We start from the raw sequence: 20450 nt of genomic DNA on the forward strand, positions 1-20450 counted from the left end.
ATCAAGGTATTTTATTGCTTGGTAGAGGTCAGCTAACAGCATCCAGTGGAGGTAGCACATAGCCATCAAGACTAGTAGGCTTTGATAACCTCCTCCTCCAGGAATTTATCTAACCCCCTTTTCAAGCCATCCACTACATTGTGGTAGTGAGTCCCATAATTTAACTATGCGCTGTGTGAACAAGTACTTCCTTTTATTTGTCTTGGATCTCCCACCAATCGGATTCATGGGATGACCCCGGATTCTAGTATTTTGAGAGAGGGAGAAAAATGTCTCCCTATCCACATTCTCCATACCATGCAAAATTTTGTACCATGTACATTGATGGTGCTATATAAATAAATAAATAAATAATAACCTCTATCATGTCTCCACTTAGCCTCTTTTTTCGAAGCTAAACAACCCCAGCTGATGTACTCTTCCCTCATAAGGGAGATGCTCCAGCCCCTTGATCATTTTAGTTGCCCTTTTCTGCACATTTTCCAGCTCTACAATATCCTTTTTAAGTATGGTAATGAGAACTGTATACAGTATTCCAAGTGTGGTTGCACCATAGATCTGTATATTGGCAGTTTTATTCTCAATTCCTTTCCTAATTATGCCTAACATGAAGTTTGCCTTTTTTCACAGCAACTGCACACTGGGTTGACATTTTCATCAAGCTGTCTACTACAAACCCAAGATCTCTTTCTTGGTCAGTCACCACTGGCTCAGAGGTTTGCTATGAGCAGTGAAATTATGGGGTTTGCTGTGAGCAATGAAATTAGTAGTTTGTCTTTCTTGCCAAGTGCCTTTTGCAAGCAATGTAATTCTGGAGCAAGCTAGAAGAGTAAAATATATTCCATTTTCCCATCAATGCAGCATGAGTAAATCATTGTTGACACTTGTAACATCCTGAAGGAAGTCACCTCTATTAGCCTAAAGCATTCTGATCACCTAAAATTAATCAGGCCTGACACTTTCATCCAACCTGAGGAATTGGCAGCAGTAAGTACTGCTCCATAGAAAAGCATAGTTGCATTCAGTGTTGTAGTTGCATTCAGTGTTTTGAACAATTTTGAATAATCAATTACATGGACAATTCAAACTAATAGAGGAATTCACTAGCTGGAGCCTGACAGTTTGATTACATGTAATTGGCTTTGAACACACTCAAATGCAAGGTCACAAAACTAGGAAGAATGAATGTATGCTATACATGCCACTGGCTTTGAAATTCCATTCTGGGAATTTGTAAACGAGCTCTCAGTAAAATGCTGTAGCTTTATTTTTTCCTACTTGCAGTTTTTAAAATGCAGAAGGGAAGTGCCTAGGAAAAAAAGGGTTAACAGGAGCATCTTCTGTGAATAATGTGTCTTAGCAAAGCTGCTTGAAACTTCCCTGAGTGTTCAAACATGGTTTTTATAAATGTGAATTTTAAGACTATTTTATTTATTTCATTTCATTTCATTACTATACCGCCAAATAGCAGAAGCTCTCTGGGCAGTTTGGAAAAGAGAAACTATGAAGAGAGAAACAGGGTCAGTGCTAGGGACCTAAAAGATGTAGGGCTCAGGCCCATAGGGTAAAAAAAATATGCACAAAATTGCATATGCATAATTAGAAATAATTTCTATAATTTAAATTTTATAGAAGGTAAACTACTTAATCTCTTGCTTGCTTTCAAGGGGTATCTTCATGACACCAGGTTGGTGCCATGTCCCTCGGAAACCCCGTGCTTTCCCTCTCCCAGGGTGGCATCGGGTAATCACGACACTGAGGAGGAAGCGCAGGGTTTCTGGGCAGCCATCCAGGGACCAGAGCCGCGCCACCCTCTCCCTGGTGGAAGGCAACCAATCACAGGTTGCCTTCCACCAGGCATTGCCCAGCCACACCTCCACTGTGAGTCCAGAGCGAGGCTTTGGGGCTGTCTTGATGCTGTCTTGCACATCTTCGCCTTGCTCTGAAGAAATAAGTTGGGATAATTCCCCAACTTTTTTTCTCTGCAGCTTCATCAGAAAGCCCTGGGGTGGGTGCGCAATTGCAGTGGCATCATATAATCAACAGCACACCACCGTGCAGCCACCCTGGGGTTTTCCAAGGTTTACACAGCCCCTGGGACAGAATTCTGCTAAGTCCCAAACTGCTTGCTTAAAACTAACCCTCTTTGTATGCACACTTCTCCTTAGTCTTTCAATCCCAATTTCAGTTGTGGGAAGGATGGAATGCCTGGGAGCAGCAAAAAGCTGTATGGCAACTTAAACATTTCCTTATTAATTGCAAACTGAACATGACACACTGGCAAGGGAATGCGTGGGAATGTATTGTAGACTATAACTTCTCATACCCTTAGGCTGCAAACTCACAGAACTTCTAGGGACTGGTAACTCCCTAACTCTGCCCACTGTCCTCGGCCCCACCCCATCTGCAGCCCTGGTTTCCAAGGTACCTGAGCAGCGAGGGGGGAAATCATGGAGGAGGATAGGATTCAACCTTCCCTTCCAACAGACTTTCCCCTCTGCTGCTCTGCTGATCCCCAGGCAACAACTGAGAAACAGTGAAAACAGGGCCACAGAGGAGCTGGGCAAGTTGGTGTTGCACAAAGTGATTTTTCTGTTTCACATTGCCAGTTTGCATGGATTCCTTGCTGTGAGCTGAGAAAAAAGAAGGTACAGGTGTGGGGGGAGAAGGGGATATAGAGTGGGAGAGACAGATGTGGCAAGAGAGAAAGGGGTAGAGAGAAGGCCCTCCAGGATGGGGCTGATGGAAGTTGGTCTAAAACATCTGGATGGCACCAGGTTGGGAAAAGGCTGATTTAGACCAACCCCTAATTCCATTACAGTACATGTATAGTATACACTTAAGCTGGTTTCCTCCTACTTTCACCAAAAACACATTATCATTAAATCAAAATCATTAAATCGGGTCATTCCATAAAATGTTTACTTTTACAGCTAGTGTTGATGCTAGGGAGTTACAAAGTATTTGCAATAAGCATCTACTGATAATATTGCTCTAAGATCACAGGAGAGACAAGGGAAGAGCATGTTGCATATATTTAGGAGGGTGGGGGAAATGCCATCTCTGTTTAAGATTTCATCAGCCCAGGATCATGTGGCAAGAAGAGTAAGCTATATTTCTTGACACACACCCTGATATACATAAGTGCACTAGGTTGTGCCTATAGGTTTTACTACATTAGTTCCAGATGCTATTGAGCAATGGCAAATAAGTCTCCAGTTTACCACAGCCTTCTGAAGATTTTAGACACAGCACGACCCAGATGCAACACCAATTGCATTATATCCAGTCAGGGATCACAGGGTAGAAGTGCAGGGACATTTTGATTAGCAGGGAAGATTAAATCATCTGCCACTCCAGGCAAACCTCACAGTAGCTGGGGGGTGGGGTGGCAGATTTTCTCAGCAACAACATATTGGGCCTGTTCGCATGTCACGCTAAGTCACGGTGGGTTAATTAACCCCTGGGGTTTAGCAGTGTATTCAGGTGGCCACTTGACATATTCAATCCATAACCACGTTTTGCCATGTCATGTGAAGCCAGAGAGGATGGGCTGTTGCCATGGTTAAAAATGTTGTGACAGGGTCCAGGGAGCATCTTTCACTACCATGGGCTGTTTTAGGGTTGTGGGTGGCTTGTTAATCACAACAACAACCTATCCTTGCCAGGTTTGCACAATATGACAAGCCGCATTCGCAGATTGATTATACAAAAGTCATCTGGCATGCACTGCAACCCACTGTGCATTAAATAAGCCATTGTGAGTTGTGGCGATCGTGCAAATGGAGTCATTCACATCATCATCACAGCATGCCATGGCTTGTTTTGCAGCACCCATAGGTACCAACATGCTTGTTAAACCTTCAAACAACCCATGCTACCTGGGTTCAGCCAACACGACTAACTATAGCAAATCCCCACTGGGAATTAAATATTCAAAATGGCCACCTGCACACATCACAAACCACCATGGCTTAACTAACCGTGCAAACCAGCCCATTGCAAGCTATCCCTGTTCTAAGGCAAAATAGTTTGGGGTGGCTTGGTCCTGAATGAACAATTAAGACCTTTACAAAAGACCTGCTCCTGATGGAGATGAAAACCTGAATTCCAAGATTTACCACCAGTTATATCTAGTCCCCGTTTAAAAACATTAAAATTAAAAACATTAAAACACTAAAAGGTATAATAACTATTAGCAATAACAAGAACTACAACAAGAATAAGAACAAATGGATGATGATGATGATGATTTTGTGGGCATTATATTTTGTGGGGAAGGATTTATTCACTTGTTCATCATTGATGTCAGAGGTGCTTTACAATAGACTGTGACTTACAATATCAGTCTCTCCAGGTAGGCTGGAAAAAGTCCTGCCTGAAACCCTGGAGAGAGTCACTGTCAGTCAGTGTTGACATTACTGGGCTAGATGGACCAATGGTCTGGCTTAGTATAAGGCAGATTCCTATTTTCCTAATAGGTGCCTGTGACACTTATGAAGCCATACTGCACATGGCAATCACACTAGAAATAGCCACAAGGAGAGGCAATCACATATCCTCAACAGCCACATTGTGAATAACCCACACCACCCAGGTTCACACGACAAGACAAGCCATGGTGCATGCATGTCATAGCTTGCAGATTCAAAATGTCATCTGACACACACTGTGAACCCCCATAGGTTAGTTAACTCTAAGAGATTTGCTGCTAATCAGAGGAGACAAAACCAGGGATGCCACAAAATGCTTTCAAAGAGGGTGCAGATCACCTCAATTATGTGCATGCCCCACCCCAGGGGCCAAGCAATTTACAGATTAGGCAGGGAAGGTGGTGAAAGGTATTCCCCAGGCACCGGTGGTAGTGGAATTGGGTCTACCAGTCCCAGAATCCTCAGGGGGAAGCTGAGGCTATGCATATCATTTCTGCCAGGGAGATGGTCTCAGGGGAAAAGATGCTTTGCTGGGGTCTAGGAAGAGCCCATAATTTATCCTGCCCTAAGGTATGTTCCTGGGTCCTTGGGGCAGGGGCAGGGGAAGCAAGCATTTTGCAAGCTCCCTCCAAGCTTTTTTCTAAGTGTTCAGATCAAACCCCAACAAAGGCTCAAGCTCTTCTGGGGAGAAGAACAAAATGTTTGTGCAGCCCTAGACAAAAAATGCATAAGATGGGCCAATGGTCTCACTCAATAAAGCAGTTTCATAATTGTTCAAGAACATGATAAAGACAACCACAGAAGTAAACTTAGCGGTGCTTGAATTGGTGGGATAGCAAAAATATATGAGAAGCAGAGACTTGACTGTTGTTGCTTCAGAATGTTTTTTCTAATTTCAAATGCCCACATTTAATGGCATTTAGAGTTGAATGTCTTGCATCATCATCATCATCATCATCATCATCATCATCATTATTATTATTATTATTATTGAAAAGCCTATTAAAGCAGCTCCCAAATGAGATGTCACTGGACACTTGGGAGTTGTTCATTGCCCAGTGCCGGGAATCCAAGCACAGATACAGGTTTCTACGTGTGTGAGAATGTTTCTGATGGTGGTATGCCATTTCAGCTCTTTTCATGCTAATAGTACATTGCCTTCAAAGTCTAAATTGTCAGCCCTATTTCAATAAATATAAATTAATGCCACTACACAGTTCTTTTTTAATTAAGCTGAGTGCATTGCCAATTGATACTACCCTCTGGCAAATTCTACCAATCTAAATATCAAAGGGGAAAGGTGCTGTGGTATAAATAAAGTATATAAACTGTTCTTATGAGAGCTCAGGTCTTTGGTGTACTGATGATAATTGGGGGAGGGGGGCTCTTCAGCCTGGGGCAGAATGTGTACTTTGGATTTTCAAGTTTTGCTCAGACACATCTATACCAGGAATAAATGTTGGTGCTAATTATTAGCACATGCTTAGGAGGGGGAAGGCTCTCTGATAGTGATGGATGAAATCCCTTCAATAAGAAGCAAAGGGTGATGATCCATTACAGTAGGCATTACCATCTCCCAGCCAATGAACAGTAACTGAAATGGAATACAGAGGGTGGCATAGAGAGCAGCTGTCTCACCATGCCAAAATGGCGACTTCTCCCTATTAAACAAGATGATGTGGACTGGCTATAAGTAGTGATCCAGTGTTAAGTATCCATGGGGAACAGGAGTGGACTGCACACCTTCTAGCCCATACAATCCCCTTTTCTTTAAAACATGCCTATTTCCAAAACAACCTTAAAGCACACCGACACATCTAGACAGCAGCAATTTGGGAAGGCTGCAATAGCCTTATAGCTTGGTCAGATAATAGAACTACTGGCTATTTTAAAGTGACAACAGCTCCTCATTCTGGCTTTCAAATGCTCTTTCCTGGCAGAAACATCATATCAAACATATCAGTCTGATGGAACCCTGGTGTGTTACTGTTTTGACTAGGAATACTCTTCCTCTGGAGCTATATATGTATGTACATAATACATACACACACACTATCATAAGGGAAAAATTCCACTTCCTAGATATTAAACATTTTCAGTAGGGTACAGGCCAAATGAATAAGGCAAAATAGCCAAATGCTTGCAAGTCAAATACCCCTGTAAGCTAAAAGGCTTAGTAATCAGTATCAATTGAGAGGACGGCATGGGGGTGCTAAGTTGTTTTTGTTTTGTTTTGTTTCATCCTTTTTTCCCCACTTCGTTCTCATTGCTGGGATTTTCGATATGGAAAAAGAAATCTGGTTTCTTAATGTTGTTAGCATGTATCTCCACATCAGCTTTTGTTGCATTGACATCAGAGTTCTCGAGAGATTTATTTAGGGAATCAAACAAGCAGCCTCGTTAACGCTGCTTTTTGTAAATTTAGCTTCTTCTCGAACTTCTGATGGCTGCGATAATGCAGCAGATGGCTCTGTTGTGTTCAGTTTGATTTGATTACTTGTTACTTCTCTGCATGCCCTCCAATAGTGGACGTGAGAAGCTGCACAGTGCCGGGAGAAGAAGCCTTACCCTTGTTTGTAGTCGATGCTGCTGTTCCCCGCATTTTGTGTGTGCGAGCTTCAAGCTCTATGCAGGTACCACCAGCTCCCCAAATAAATGATTACTCTGTAATAATTTAACCAACAGGCTAGATATATACAGCTTGATCCCAGTGCAACAAAACATGATGTGGAGATACCTGCCAACCACACCAAGAAACTAGATTTCTTTTGCCATAACTCATGACCCTTCATCTTGACTCTATTTTTGCTTCTGCTGCTTCTTCAGCTGTGCTACTGGGTTTCTGATACCTGGGCAGGAAACCTTGCATTTTTCAGAATAAGGCATTGGGGAACTGTTTTTCAAAGTATCTGAAGGTGGCCATTTACACTTTAGCAAGAAGAGGGAAGTTCAGTAACAAAATGAACAAAAGGAGACACCGACCGTATGAAATGTGCATGTGCTAAGTTATATAGATGCAGAAATAATTACTGTAATTTAAACAGAAATAACAATACATCTCACCATTGCTGGCAAGACTGTCATCAAGTGCTTTGTGTAGCTGCTCAGTCTGTTGACCAGGTGCCAACTGTTGAGGGGCAACTTCAAGGTCCCTGGGCTCTCCCTTCTGATGAAGTGGGCAGCCTTCAAACATAGACTGTCTTCTGTAAAGTAGGACACATGGCTATCCCAAAGCACCCTTCCCTCAACCTGGTCCCTTACAGATATTTCGGACTACGACTCTGATCAGCCCAGGCCCAAAGTATTCACAGGTCTTAAGGCAGCAAGGAAAAACCATTAACCTCTCTGTCTGGTACCCTGGAAAGGTTTTGTAGCCACTTCTTTTTTAAAGGCTGGTTGATATTCAGTTTGGATGCGTTTTCTTCCTACAGAAGGTCTTTCACCCTCCCTGTTTTGGTTTTGTTTGTTTGGGTTTTTTTAAAAAAAATATTTTAGAACATTTATATCCTGCCTTTGCTCCAGTGGAAAACTCAGTGGAAGCATTTAGGGCAGGATCCAATCAACTTTAAACACTTTTAACCCTTACAATTTCAATGGGAAAGTAAAGCTAGTGTTTAAATCTCTCCCACTAAAATCAATTTGATTAAAAATGTTTATATTTTTTGGCTAGATCACAATGTGCAGTTTAGCCAACTAATTGGGCAAGCATCAGTAGCATGACACATACCCATATAATCCACCCTAGAAAATTGTAAGTTTTCTTCTGGATCACACTGCATCATGGATTTTGTAGTTCTTATGCTCCATAAACATTCAAACCTGTTAATTTCCCATTGCATCTTCTGCACTGTTTTCACACTGTATTGTGTATGACAGAGCTGTGAAGAGAGTTGGTCACAAAGCCAGCTTGTAACCCAGAGACTAAAGAGTAACTTTGAATAGTTGCAAAAGTCAACAATCAAATTAAAAAGTGGTGCTTCTTTTGCCAAAATGCAGAATGGCTTCTTAGACGATGCAACCATGGGAACTGTGTTAATTAATACTTGGAGCCCAGCCACAGGATTTGGCTGCAATACTGCCAGCAGCAATGCTAAACAATTTTATTTTATATTTGCACAATGTTTCTACAGAAACTCAGCTGATAAGAGTGTCCCGTGGCATTTCAAATAATTTGTCCGCATGGAAAGGGAATGCCAGCAAGATAAGAAGAGGGATACCTCCCTTCAGAAGGGCAAGTTGTAGAAGCCTTTCTGTCAAGCTGGTGGCTGAATTAAAAGATAATTCTGCATATGTGGAAGAAATGCACACTTAGTATCTTGTTTGTACTCATACCAAATGTTACGCCAAATAAATATGTCTCTACAGCAGCACAAGACTTTTTGTTGCTTTTAATTTTTGCAAGGAAGAGATGCCTTCAGGCTTTCTTCAGAACTCCAAACAATTGTGAGGACTTTTACCATGAAAAGTGGACTATAAATCTATTTAAACAAAGAAAGAAAGAATAACTGCCGATGAGATTCTGCAGTCCATCTAGGATAGCTACTCCTGTGTCGGAGTTTACACCAGCAAAGTTAGCTGGTTCCAATCTACATTCTTCCATCAATATCAGAAACCAGATGACAGCAGTTGGGAAGGTGAGGGAGAGGAGAATCTGCTATGAAAGCCACCCCACAAAGCTCCTAGCAACTCCATGATCATTCACTGACATTGGTCCACATGCAGGGCCGGTGCTACCATAGAGGCCACTCAGGCGGCCGCCTAGAGTGCCAAGCTAAGAGGGGCACCGAGCACAGCGCAGCACTCACGCGTGTTGGCTGTGAGCTGGCCCGGCCCGAGGTTTCAGCTGGGCCTGGGCAGGCGAGATGGCGCCCCGCGCCCGCCCAGCCAAAGCGAAGCCAGGGATGCTGGGGTGGGGGTGGGGCAGCTCCACGTTCGGACTTCCTGAAGGCGCCCGGAAGAGGGAGAGAGAGAGAGAGAGGGTATGGGTGCATGGGGTGCATGGGGTGCATGGAGTCTTTGAGTGAATGCATGTGTTCATGTGTGTGTTAGTTTGGAGTGAGTGCGCGCGTGTGTGAGTTGGGGGGATGATTTGGAGGTGATATTCCTATTAAATAATGCATTTTAGACCCATAGACGTTCCTTTCCAATTTGTTTGCTATAATTGGCATGACGTATTTCTTGCACTTTAAAATAAATGTAGCAGTTTCAAGTTTTGTGCTTCTTATTTTTTCCAGGAAACATATGTTCTTAAAAATCGAAGTTGGCATTTTTGGGGACGGGGGGTGAAAGTAGCGCACCTTGCCTAGGGTGTAAAATAGTCTGGCACCGGCCCTGTCCACATGATGCCCTCATATTAGCTATGCATGGAAGGAGTCAATCAACATATAGCGATGGAAACCATGTTGTGAGGACGTCATAGAATCCATTTCTGCGACAGCCTTTTTGCCACAAAAAAATATCAGAGTTACACAGAGATGGAAAGACGACCCTTCCAGTTTGACAGCGCCATAGCCTGGATGCTGAGAGGAAGACAGAGGTGGCAGCTTCCTTCCCCGCCCGTGCCCCACCCCCCGCACCACCACTCACCAGCTCTGGGGAAAGGTTGGGGTCCTGGTGGAGGACCAAATATTTCACATGGGCACCATTTTTTTTTTTTTATTGAACTACTACATAAAATACAAACCAACATAACAATTTAACATACCATACAAAAAGAAGAAAATAAAAATAAAAAAAAGAATTCCAATACATAACAGATTACTTGAATATATAATTGTTAACATATAATACTTTATCCATAACATAATCCAACATAATTCAACATAATCCAACAAGTGCTCCCCCTTCCCTTCGGGATCATTCCTGTTTCCAAAATCTTAACACCTCTTCTGCTGGTGGTTTCCCACTTCCCTTAGAAAACACAAATGTTAGGAACTGTTTCCAAATTTCCTCAAAATCATTCGTTTTTGCTATACCTCTTCTCACTTTAATGTTACATGTCAATTTATCATTAATAGCAATATCCCATACTTCTTTATACCATTCTTCAATACAATAATCACCTTGAATCTTCCAGTTCCTAGTTACAATTAACCTTGCTGCAGTCAGCAAATTTGTTATCAATTTCTTAATTTCTTTTTTACATTTTAAATCTTCATATAGTGAGAGTAATGCAACTCTTGGTGTTTCTTCTATCTTCATTCCAACAATTTCTTCAATCTCAGAAAACACCATTTTCCACAACTTTTGCACATATTTGCATTCCCACCACATATGTAAATACGTTCCTTTTTCCCCACAACCTCTCCAACAATTTGCTGAATGCTGCTTGTTTATCTTATTTAATCTAACCGGGGTTAGGTACCACCTCCATATAATTTTATAATAATTCTCTTTTATTCTCACTAACATATTTCTCAACACTCTTTGTCTCCATAATCCTTCCCAACTCTGCTGTCCTATTTGTACCTTCAAATCTGTTCTCCCAAACCAATTTTCCTGAGTTGTCCATCAACCCTTTCTCAAGCAATATTCTATATATTTCACTCATTAACCCTTTTATCACTGTACTTTCTCCCTTATCAATTTCTTTTTTGACAATTAGTTCCTTAAACTTCGACAACTCTCTACAATCTCCATTTTCTCTTACCCAATTTTTAGTCCATTGTTCCAATTGCCAATAGTTTAACCAAGTTAATTTTTTATCTTTTAAAACCTCTTCCAACTCCCCTCTTGTATTCATCCCTCTTAACCATTCCATTAATTTCATTTTATTTTTCTCTATTAAAACTTTGCTTAATCTACTCTTTAAATTCCCAGGGAAATTCTTTAACATTATTACCAGTGATAAAGGGGAGGTGCTCGAGAGCAACTCCCTTTTATATTTACTCCAGATTTCCCAATGGAACTTTAAAAGAGGATTACCTATACTTTCAGCCCATTTTTTACCTCCTTCCCTAAAAAATACATTTTCCAAATTCAAATCTATATTATTTGTGGTTTTATCCTCCATCCAATCTAAATCTCCTACTCCTAAAATTGCTTCTGCAATATGTCTTCACCTATTAGCTACATAAAATAGGTTAATATTTGGGAGACCCAGTCCTCCCTTTTTTTGGCTTAAATACCATTTATTTTTATTTATCCTCGCTTTCTTATCCCCATTACAATAATTGTTTATAATATTCTGCCAACTTTTTAGCTCTGATTCTGAGATTTTTATTGGCAGCATCCTAAAAACAAAATTGATCTTTGCTAAAATCTTCATTTTTATTAATGCTATTCTTCCAAACCATAATAGGTTCAATCTTTTATATTTTTCCAATTTTACTAAAATCTCTTTTTTCAAACTACTTAAATTTTCCTTCTCTAAACTCTCCAAATTTTTTGTAATTCTAATTCCCAAATATTTAATCTGTTCTTTAACTCTCATTTCCATTTCTTTTCCTTCCCAATCCTTCTCTTCCTTTTTAGTATAATTAAATAACATCAACTCTGATTTTGACCAATTTATTGTTAATCCAGTAATTTCTTCAAATTCTTTCAAATGCTGTTTAATTCTTTCCATCTTTCCCACTGGGTTTTTAATAGTTAACAAAGTATCATCCACAAACATATTCAGTTTTACTTTTTTAATACTACCTATCCCTTCTATCTCTCCATCCTCTCTTATTGCATTTGCCAATAATTCCATAACCAATACAAACAGGACAGGCGAGAGTGGACATCCTTGTCTTGTCCCTCTGGCTAGCCGTATCTTATCAGTAAATCCATCATTTACTACCACTACGGCTGTATTTTGAGAGTATAATTGTTCTATTATAGCTTTAAATTTGTTTCCAAATCCCATTCTATTTAAAACCATCTTTAGTGCTTGCCAGCTCACACAATCGAAGGCCTTAAAAATATCCAACGCTAGTACTCCCGCTTTAGTCTTTGACTTTTTTACCTCCTGTATTACATTTAAGACTCTTCCCACTAGATTATGCATTTGTCTGCCTACTACAAATCCACATTGATCTTCCCCTATATATTTAGCTATAAAATTATTTAATCGTTTTGCTAAAATAGTTGAAAAAAAATTGCATCTTGATTTATTAACGAAATAGGTCTGTATGAATCAGGAACAGTCAGATCCTTATCTGGCTTTGGAATTAAAATTATTAACGAATGTTCCCAAGATTCTGGGATCCTCTCTCCTTCCAATATAGCATTATATAACTTCAATAATTTTGGTACTAAAAACGTTTTAAAGACTTTGTAATATTCCGGTCCCAAGCCGTCTACCCCGGGCGATTTACCCACTTTCAAATTCTCTATAACCTCTTCAATTTCTCTTTGAGATATACTCCTTTCCATTAACTCTTTGTGTTCTATTTCCAATTCCTTCTTTATATACTTTTCCATATAAACTTCCATCTTCTTCCTCTGAGTGTCCTTTTCCTTATATAGTTCTTGATAAAATACCTGAAAATTTTTTATTTTACCCTTCATTGTGTGGCAGTAATTCCCTTGTTTATCTTTCATTATTCCTATCCCATTCTTAGCCTTTTCCTTTTGTGTGAGTCTAGCAAGCATCTTAGAGTTTTTGTTACTGTTTTCAAAATACTCTCTTTTCATATAAATTAAATTTTTCTGAACTTCCTCTGTTTTTATTCTCTAGCTCTTTTTTCTTTGCTTGTAATTCTATTAATTTATGTTTATTTTTAGATTGCCAAATATTCTTTCTTCAAATTCTTAATCTCTTCCTCTAACTTTTCCTGCATTGCAACCTGTTGCCTCTTTAAATTACACATTTCCCTAATACAGATCCCTCTTGTTACAGCCTTCATGGTGTCCCAAACAACTGCCCTTGCCATTCCTCCCTTTTCATTAATTTCCCAAGTTTCTGACAATTCCTTTTGCATTTTTTCCACCACTTTATTATATTTCAAAATTTTTGTATTCAGCTTCCACCTAAACGCTTCTCTATAGTCCTTCCTAACTGTAAAATCTAAACTCACCAGTGCATGATCTGTTACTTTGATTACCCCCAATTGCATTCTACAAACCTTAGTTGCAAATTCCTTAGAGACAAAGATATGATCTATCCTAGAATACATATAATGGACTGGAGAATAATATGTAAAGCCAGGCTCCACCCCTTTAAGTAATCGCCACCCGTCAACAAAATTAATCACACAACATGGGAGCAAGGTTTTTGGGGTTTTTTGCAATGGGTAAGGAGCACAGGAGGGATCATTGCTAGAGAGGAGTCAATGGGAAAGTGCACTAAAATGGGAAACAGCAGGGGAAGGTGAGTCCCAACCTCAAGGAGACAGAAAAGGGGATCCTGTACAAGGCAAAGTCTGAGGAGAAAAATTGACTGAAAAGGAGGAGCCTCCCACTCAACATGGCTGCAAGGCTCTGACTGCACAGCTGCAGAAGCAGTCTTCTCGCCCTAGCATTCCTCCTTCCAGTGGTGGTTGGTGGCTCCAATGTCAGTGGGGTGCGTGAATCGACTTGGACAGCTCCTTTGGGTTCTGACTGGTTCTAACTGAGCGGATTCACTGCCCCATTGACATCAGAGTCACCAGCCTCTGCTGCCTTTTCCCATCTTTCCCCAACCTCAGGTATAGGACATTAGCAGGAGGACAACAAGGGGTGCCTCCAGCCACCAACACCAACCTCCCATCAAGCAGAGCAGGGGCTCAAATTACCTGGCCCTCCAAACACCAGAAGCTTGCAAGTGACAGCATTTCCCCCACCCACCCCAAATATCCAAAATGGACAGACAGATACTAAAGGGATTAGAGCAGTTTGATGGAACAGTACAAGTTGAGCAGACAAGAGAATACAGATTTCGGGTGCAGTCGTGCTGGCTGGAGCATGCTGGGGATTGTAGGACTTTTTACTGTCTAAACATGCATAGGGTTTGCGCCCTTCGTACTTTGTTGCAGACTACCAGTAGAAGCTGGTGGCTCTGATGGCAGTGGTCTCAGTCAGAATCCTTCAGAATGATAAGGGAGCTCTCCAAGGTGCTGAGTCCTATCCCCAAAATGGGGTCAGCACCTTCGAGAGATCCTTTAGAATTCTGACTGAAGCCCAGAGCAAATTGGAGACACCAACCTCCACTGCAGATTACCATGAGAAAAGGCTTGGAAGACACACAATTCTCTAGCGCGCCTTGGTCCTGTTTAGAAGACACCTGAAACCATGGCTTTAACCATGGTGAATAAGGCTTTTTGCCTTCTCCACCGTGGTTAAAGCCATGGTTTAAGGTTCTTCTGAACAGGGCCATTCATTCTCATTCTCATTCTCTCTCTCTCTCTCTCTCTCTCTCTCTCTCTCTCTCTCTCTCTCTCTCTCTCACACACACACACACACACACACACACACACACACACACACACTTGTGGTAGTGTACTGCTGTAGTCAATCAGAGTGAGTGAGGCACGACACCTTGGCTCACTTCAGCCACAGTCCACTGCATCCAGCTCATGTACATAGTTTGCCGCACTGGAAGTGATGGAGATGTGGTGAGTCAGGAAGACAAGCGAGCTTTTAAGGCCTGCTCCCCACTCACCTTCACTGCTACAGCAGTGTCTATAGCAGACTATGGGGAAAATGTAGGCCTTTAGTCCTGGTGAGGTGCAGTGGTGGCGATGAACGCCAGTTCTTGCCTCCCCCTTAGCCTGTCCCAGCCATCCTGGAGGAAAATGGAGCAGGTGGAAGAGAAAAAATGGGGTTGTTTTGCTTCTCCCTCCTAACAGTCCTAGGGGTAGTGCCAGGTACAATGTGAAAGCTCATATCGCATGGCAGAGCCTAATTTGAAGATCGGCATCCTCCTCCCACATTTCCTCTGATTGTGCTATTTTTATGATTTCAACATAAAGGCACCCTTCTTCTTCCTTTTCCTCTTCTCCCCTGCTTTTTGTAACATCTTCCTAGATAAAGAGATCTGGAGATCTTGAAAAGATCTACCTAATAAAGGTAGGACTTTCATATCGATGTGGTTTTATTGAAATGCAGCCATTGCGAAGTGAACTCTGAAGGCAGCATGGAGGACTGGGGTTTGCCCACTCTATTGTTGTTGGTCTAGCTCAGTATTCCCCCAACCTCCCCTTTCAGATCTGTTGGGCTACAACTCCCAGCATGCCCCAGCTAGCACAGCTGGCTGAGGCATGCTGGGAATTATAGTCCAAACGCATCTGGAGAGCGCAAGTTTGAGGACAGCCCTAGTAGGACTCCTGTGCCTTTGAAATGTGCAGGACAGGCAGCAAAATAGCAGATGTAGCTTGCCCTGCCATCACTGTGCCCCCATGTTCTATGTGAATGGCTGATTTCCACTCATGCAGTGCTCTGAAGCATATCTGCATCAAACATCTTTAAACAATTAAAACACACACACGGCTGAAACATGAACTGCAGCCTCTCTGATTGGAGAGTGGGGTTATTGGAAACTGCCTTTGGCCATTCTGTTCACTTTTGTTTTGCTTCCTCCTTGAGATTACTCATCATATACTACAGGGCTGCCCCCTCAGGGTTTATTCTTCTTCCTCAGCAAGACTAGTTTGAGCCAGTAATTCTTGACATGGATTCTCATCCGCAGGATTTCACTTTCACAAAAGGGAACTACGACCAGTTCCTTCTCAGTTCCCTGTTCTTTGGCCGTTGTGCGAAGGGCGTTACCACAGGCAGCCTGGTAACATCCCCAAAGTAACACTTCTTTTGCCTTGGTGTCACAAAGAATACAAAGCAGGGGACAGAAACCTACTGGGCTTTGGCTGAATCCAGAGGACTTGTCTGAGCGATGCACTTCTTTTCACTTCTGCAGTCCAAGGGCAACTGACATGGTGGAACTGAATGGGTTTTTTTTTCTGGCAGGAAGGGGGGATGCAAGCTCCCTGCAGCTGCTCTTTCCTCGCCAAGAGACTGGTCCTCTCCTCCCCATGCATAGGCGTGTGCAGCACATTTCATTAGGATATGCACCCAGGGAATTGTTTAAATGTCTTCATAACGGACATTTTTTAAAATTCATTTATTTATTAGACACTGATGCCCTATGACACGTTTGGCATGTCTGACTGGGAGGGCCGTTGCAGGTGAGGAGATGTTTACTGCTTGCGACATTAGCATGTTCCTGGGCACACCTGTTAGATCAATGTTCTTTTCAACCCAAGGACACACCCAACACACCCCTTGCACACAATGTCCCCATGATGTTCTTTCTTGGAAGTAGGGAGCATAGTGATCCAGTAACCTCTGGTCTCCTGGCTGAGGGCAAGGGCAGAGACTGTGCTCTGCAGCGCCAGGGCAATTTTGAGGTTTGGGTGCATCTCTTTGTGTTTATCGTTGTGCTTGTATCTGTGTTTCTTATGAAGGGTTTTTGAGTGGGGGAGGAAGAGAAATGGGATTCAAAGGGGGAACTGGGCTCTTGTACATTGGCTAGTTCCTTTGCGGTTTCTTCAACCAGTGTTGCTTGTCTTTGTGGGAAGAGAATAGCACCCCTTACTGAAAACTCCCCTTCTGTTCAACTATTTACAGAAAAACCCACAACTCCTCTCCTTTGCCCCTTGTCACCCCGGTGAGAATGTAGGGAAGCTGCAGGGTTTCTGTGTCAACACACACAGTAAAAGAGTCAGAATAGTAGCACATATTTGAGACCATTTACATAGACCATGACACCTTGTGATCTAGAAAGGTCTCAGGCTACTAACCAGAGTCATTTTCCGCTCTCTCAGACTGCTGCCAAAGCACATCCCCCACACACACTGTCTTTGCCACCCTCTGTTTGACTCAACATGTGTGGCCAGAAGGAGCCACTGCAGGGATCTTCTGAGAGTTTGCCCAGACTTCCACACATGCGCAAGCTGTTGTGAGACCCCCGCAGCAGCTTCTCCTGGCTGCACCGCTATTCATGTGATGAGGCAAACAGAGGGTGGGCGGCCACTCTCTTGCTGCAGCTAATGCCACAGTGGGAGAGTGGCTGGCAGGGCTCTCTGGAGCATCCGCTGGAGGCATCTGGGGAATGATGGCAGAGGCAGGCCCTCTTGCAGGGGAGAGTGATGCAATTCGATGCTGTTCCTTCTCTACCACCAAATGCAGGCAATTCACCCTGCCTCTTGGGAGAGCCAGCCCTTGTCATTGTCTTGGACCCAGTCAAGTTGCAATGTGTATCTCACTTGCACGCAGAAGCGTACCAGATTTCTTTTCACACTACAAATCATAAAACAGATGCAAATAGGAAAAACCACTCTTTTATCCCCTTTATTACATTATGGGCTAGCTAAAGTAAGAAGATTCTGCACAGTGTTGTAATAGAGCCAAGGCTTGCTGGGTTGAAGCACTGGGATTTTTTAATTAGCTGGGACAATTACTATTATTATTATTATTATTATTATTATTATTATTATTTATTACATTTATATACCGCCCCATAGCCGAAGCTTTCTGGGCAGTTTACAAAGATTTTTAAAAATAATTTCGTTAACACAATACTTTTCTATTAAATTAACAGGCATCATTCAGACTATAGTTAACTGAATCAGTAGACCATCTAGTATGGAAATTGGTAAGGCAAATAATGCTTGGAGTGAAATAGACAGTTCTCAGTTCCCTCTAGCCATTGTAGCAGAGGAGAGAAGAGAGACAGAACATTTCATAGCACTTGAAATTCAAGCACAAAGTTGTTCTTAAGAAGAGGTACAAGATATCCATTAGGCATTTGCAGAGGGTTAAAAAAAAAAGCAACGAAAGAGTTTTAGGCGAACATTTATCATAACAGAACAAACAGTAAGACATTAGACTTGGTTGTATCCAAAGTACGTTAAGGGCATCTTTGGATCAACAGAGGTTTACATAGAGAAAATCTCTTCATGCACAAACGGCAACAGAAGAAGTCATCGTTAAGTCCAGTGCTCCTTTAGATACAAGACTATATCTCTTTTTAGCTGCAGCCCAAAGAGAGGGTTCAGATGAGCCAGGATTGCAATTAGCCGGAAGAGGTAGCAGCAGACCGCACGTGTCACCAGCATTGTGTTGATAATACCCCGGTTAGGCCCCTTGAGCACTAGCCACAGCGAGACACCGCCGACCACCCCCCAGAAAACACTCATGACAATGATAGGCACCACAAGGCCTCTGTACACCATGGCCGGTCCTTTCTCCCTCTGTTTCCGCCCCCCCCCCCGGCCCAGATTCCTGTGTTCCCTCTGTGTTTAGCTACAATCCTCGCAGAAGCTGCAGAGAAGGGGATTTTCCTAGCAAAAATATATTGTTTTGAACTATCCATGTTCTAAGATGAAGTGTTTAGGTATACTTTTGTGATCCATTTGTTTTACAAAAGACCTTCTCTTGGTGGAATTGAAAACTGTTAGGGGGTGTGTGGGTGTGGGGGGGGTGTCAACACAACTGTCTGCGTTGATAGACTGTCCTTGGAGCATGGTTATGGGGCTGTGAGGTTGAAGTTTCCCTGCACGTCAAAATTTGTTTCTGTAGCCAGCTTAGCCACAGTAGCTAGAGGTAAACATTATAGTTCAAGCATTGTTTTGTTCAGTGGTAGTCTCTTTCTTAGGAAAGTTCTTTCTCAGGGAAGTCTGCCTAAGGCTGTGATTCCCACATTTTCTGAACATGGCCACCTTGTAAACTTCTGCCTCTTGAGCTCCACCACGCCACTAATGGTGGGCAAGTAGAGACATTCCAAAGTTGCACCAAAATGCAGGTTTACAGCCCATTGCTGTGTGCATAAGGATTTGTGGATTGGGACATCCTAGTGATGCAAAAGGACTAGAACTGGACATCTCAGACTCCCTCTGAAAGAGAAGGAAGCAAGAGGAACAGGAATGAAGTGCTGTGGCTGAAAGCGCCTGTGTGTCTCCTGTCTTTCTGCAACGTCTGCAGTTAGCGTAGCTATTTTGATGAAGCCAATGCTAAACCTCCCCTATGGCAAAAGGGAAGGCTCTTTGGGTCCTCCTTCACTCAGGAATCGCTCTGGAGTCCCCTCTCCAGGTGTTTTGCATGCCTACAGCAGCCTCCCCCAACCAGATGGCCTCCAGAAATGTCAGACTACAACTCCTACTAACCCCAGCCAATTTGTGTCAAGTTTTGTGGAAATGGAGTACTCTGACAGAAAGGGGTATGAACAATACTAGATGGGATTAGAAAGAAGTGGCATCTGGTAAATCTTCATTGCCCCAGGTTCTGCAGATTTCATTTCTGTTTCCAAGAAATGAAGCTGGGCTTCTCCTGACAACTGTGCTGCAGTCTGGTGCTTTTAGAACTTGATTTTGATCTTACTTTTATACCATTCATTTTATTGTCCCCTGTGCCTGTTCGGTGCATTCCCTTCCCTTATTGTTTTATTATGATTTTATTAGAATGTAAGCCTATGTGGCAGGGTGTTGCTATTTTGTTGTTTTACTATGTGCAGCACCATGTACATTGATGGGGCTAAATCAGAACAACAACAACAACAACAAGCCTCTAGCCACCTGCAACATCATCCCTGCACCAAACTGATGGACAGGTGGAGCTATCCAGGGTGGCAGCAGCATGGGAACAGTGGTGTAGGGGTGCCTTTGGAAGTACAGGTGCTCATCACAATGCCCACACACACACACACTAAGGAGGATCCAAGAAATGCAGGCGGCAACGTGGATCCATATTAACAAACCAGTCCTAGCAGTTCTCATCTCCATCAAGAGCAGGTCTTTTCTCAAGACCAACCCAACCCAAGATACTTCCAAATCCAACCCAACCCATTCAAGACCAAACCCTTCCCCCAACCCCAAATACTTTGCATTACAACAGGGAACAATATGTTGTTGCTGGGAAAATTTATTTCCCCCCAGCTACTGTGAGGATTGGAGCTAAGATCAGAGGGAACAGGGAAGTCTGGGCACAGGACTAATAAAGAAGTGCCAGCGCTATGCCTCTGTGAGCCCTGATCTGCTATACCACTGTGTGGGAATCTTGCTAGTGGAAAGTTGCAGATTATTTTTGTTGAAATGTGCCAGAGAGAGAGAGAGAGTTCCCAAG

The 20450-nt window shown here is 42.5% G+C and overlaps 1 protein-coding gene across 1 annotated transcript; it reads right to left on the reverse strand.

The window, feature by feature from the left end:
• Window positions 1-18319: 18319 nt before the first annotated feature.
• LOC134398193 (V-type proton ATPase subunit e 1-like) lies at window positions 18320-18565 on the reverse strand. The gene has a single exon (XM_063125442.1). The coding sequence runs from the start codon at window positions 18563-18565 to the stop codon at window positions 18320-18322; it is 246 nt and encodes an 81-aa protein (XP_062981512.1).
• Between the last annotated feature and the right edge of the window lie 1885 nt (window positions 18566-20450).

Source organism: Elgaria multicarinata, chromosome 4, assembly GCF_023053635.1.
Source record: "Elgaria multicarinata webbii isolate HBS135686 ecotype San Diego chromosome 4, rElgMul1.1.pri, whole genome shotgun sequence".
Lineage (NCBI taxonomy): Eukaryota > Metazoa > Chordata > Lepidosauria > Squamata > Anguidae > Elgaria > Elgaria multicarinata.